Raw genomic sequence first — 2,552 nt, 5'->3', positions numbered from 1 at the left:
TCTCTCTCTCTCTCTCTATCTCTATCTCGCTCCTCTCTTTCTTTCTCTCTCCCTCTCTCTATCTCTATCTCGCTCCTCTCTTTCTTTCTTTCTCCCCCTCCCTCTATTTCTCTCCTCTCTTTCTTTCTCTCTCCCCTCTCTATCTCTATCTCTCTCTTCTCTTTCTTTCTCTCTCCCCCCTCTCTATCTCTATCCCTCTCTCCCCCCTCTCACTATCTCTCTCCTCTCTCCTCTCTCCTCTCTCTCTCTCTTTCTCTCTCCCTCCTCTCTATCTTTATCTCTCTCCCCCTCTCTCCTCTATCTCTTTCCCCTCTCTATATCTCTCTCCTCCCCCTCTCTCTCTAACCTCTAACTTCACCTTATAAAGTCGCCCCCAGCCATCATCCACCACGCCTAATTCTCCAACCCATCTTCCTTCCGTCCCTCCTCTCTTCTCCCTCTCTCTCTACTCCCCTTCTCTTTCCTGTGCGAGGAAGAAGATGGCAAGGTTCTCCACATCTCCCCTCTTCTCCATCGCCATGGCCACGGCTATCTTTGCTTCCGCCATCGCCACCGCGCCCGCGGCCGCGCCCGCGCCCGCCGCGGCCGACTGCTCGACCGTCATCTATGGAATGCTCGACTGCTTCGACTTCGTCGTCGAAGGCAGCGCCGAGACCGCGCCTTCGCTCTCCTGCTGCAACGCCATCGTTGCCGTGGTGCAACTCGACCCTCTCTGTCTCTGCGACGCCGTGAGAGAGAGCGCCGCCATGAACCTCGGCCTCAACTTGACCAGAGCCATTACCTTGCCTGCCCATTGCCACATCCCCTTCCCCAATCTCCATAACTGCGCCGGTTCCCTTCTTCTCCTTCCTCTCTCTCTCTCTCTCTTTATCGCTTTCTCGCTCTATCGCTCTATCGTTCTATCGTTACATCGTTCTATCGGTCTGTCGCTCTATCGCTCTATCGCTCTATCGCTCTCTCGCTCTATCGTTCTGTCGCTCTATCGCTCTATCGCTCTTCTCGCGCTCTTCTCTCACTCTCTGTCGTTCCTCGTTCTTTTTTTCTATTGCTCTTCTTTACGCTTCTCGCGCGCTTCTCTCTCTCTCTCTGTCGTTCCTCGTTCTTTTTTTTCTATTGCTCTTCTCTATGCTTCCCGCGCTCTTCTCTCACTCTCTGTCGTTCCTCGTTCTTGTTTTCTCTCGCTCATCTCTCTGCTTCTCGAGCTCTTACTCCCTCATCTCTCTCCCTCTTTCTCCTCTCTCTATCGCTCTTCTCTCTCCCTCTTTCTCCTCTCTCTATCGCTCTTCTCTCTCCCTCTTCACTCTCCGTGTCATCTCTCTCTCTATCGCTTCTCTCCCCCTCTCCTCTCTCTTCGTTTTCGCTCTTTCTTTTGTTTACTGATTCTGGGTTTTGTGGATTTGTGAAATTACAGGGACGAGCGATGCGATAACGCCGGCGATATCGCCGGAGCCGCCGGCGCCGGCGAGTTTTCCGCCACGAACTCCGGCGCCGGCTAGTTTTCCGCCGCGAACTCCGGCGGCGCCGCCGACTGCTGATGCCTGGTCTCCTGTTCCACCCATGTCTAGCTCGGCTCCTCCCCCTCTCCGTTTTGCAGCGGCCGCTGTCGTTGTTCTTGCTGCCTTCTTCTTCCATATTTAAGATTGAGAGATAGGGATGTAGGTAGATTGATAGAGAGATCTGGGTTTTGTTTAGTCGGTTTATGATTCTGTTTTGCGGATGTCTGCTGCTTGTTCTTGGCAGGAAGGCATGAACTGATCATGTTTTGGTTGCTAGAGTTTGCTGGCTTTTCTTTTTTGTGATGGAATTCTGGGATGTGGTTTCCTTCTACGTAATCAATCAATTTAACGATCGGTCAATTGATCGATCGAGAAAGAAAGAGACAGAGAGAGAGAAAGAGAGAGAGACCAGAGAGATGGAGAGAGAAATAAAGATATATATATAGAGAGAGAGAGATAAAGAATTTTAAAGAGATAGATAGAGGGGAGAGAGAGGGAGGGAGGGAGAGAGACCACAGAGAGAAAAATATAGAGATATAGAGAGCGATAGAGAATAGTAGAGGGATAGATAGAGGGGAGAGAGGAAGAGAGAGAGGGAGGGAGGGAGAGAGAGAGGAAAGGGAGGGAGAGAGAGTCGGATAAAGGGAGAGAGAGGGGAGAGAGAATAGAGAGAGATATATAGATAAATAGAGATAAAATTTAGAGAGACAGATATCTAAGATAGAGAGAGCTGGAGAAAGAGAGAGGGAGAGGGAGAGAGAGAGAGAGAGAGAGAGAGGGAGAGAGAGAGAGAGAGAGAGAGAGAGAGAGAGAGAGAGAGAGAGAGAGAGAGAGAGAGAGAGAGAGAGAGAGAGAGAGAGAGAGAGAGAGAGAGAGAGAGAGAAGAAGAAGAAGAAGACAAGGAGAGAGAGAGAGAAGAAGAAGACAGTGAGAGAGAGAAAGAGAGGAAGAAAGGGAGGGTGGGAGAGAGAGAGAGGAAGAGAGAGGGAGAGAGAGAGAACTCGAATACTGGCTCACAATCTCTTCCTTCACTCAAAAAATGGAATATAGTGATTA

The 2,552-nt window shown here is 50.3% G+C and overlaps 1 protein-coding gene across 1 annotated transcript; it reads left to right on the top strand.

Annotated features, from left to right (window-relative positions):
• The first annotated feature begins 377 nt into the window (after positions 1 to 377).
• On the top strand, positions 378 to 1,825 carry LOC144713681 (non-specific lipid transfer protein GPI-anchored 31-like). The gene is made up of 2 exons (XM_078588346.1): positions 378 to 831; positions 1,412 to 1,825. Exons 1-2 carry the CDS (start codon positions 480 to 482, stop codon positions 1,636 to 1,638), a joined length of 579 nt encoding a protein of 192 aa, XP_078444472.1. The 5' UTR covers positions 378 to 479; the 3' UTR covers positions 1,639 to 1,825.
• The last annotated feature ends 727 nt before the right edge of the window (positions 1,826 to 2,552 follow it).

This window comes from Wolffia australiana, chromosome 16 (assembly GCF_029677425.1).
Source record: "Wolffia australiana isolate 7733 chromosome 16, ASM2967742v1".
In the NCBI taxonomy this organism is placed as follows: Eukaryota; Viridiplantae; Streptophyta; class Magnoliopsida; order Alismatales; family Araceae; genus Wolffia; species Wolffia australiana.
Note: the sequence above shows the minus strand (reverse complement) of the source record. Positions and strands in the feature narration are given on the sequence as shown.

Excerpts from the sequence above, each read along its gene's own strand:
- LOC144713681 (XM_078588346.1), top strand. The coding sequence starts at position 480 with ATGGCAAGGTTCTCCACATCTCCCCTCTTCTCCATCGCCATGGCCACG. Across the intron at positions 832-1,411 it reads CAATCTCCATAACTGCGCCG|GGACGAGCGATGCGATAACG; the intron begins GTTCCCTTCTTC and ends GTGAAATTACAG.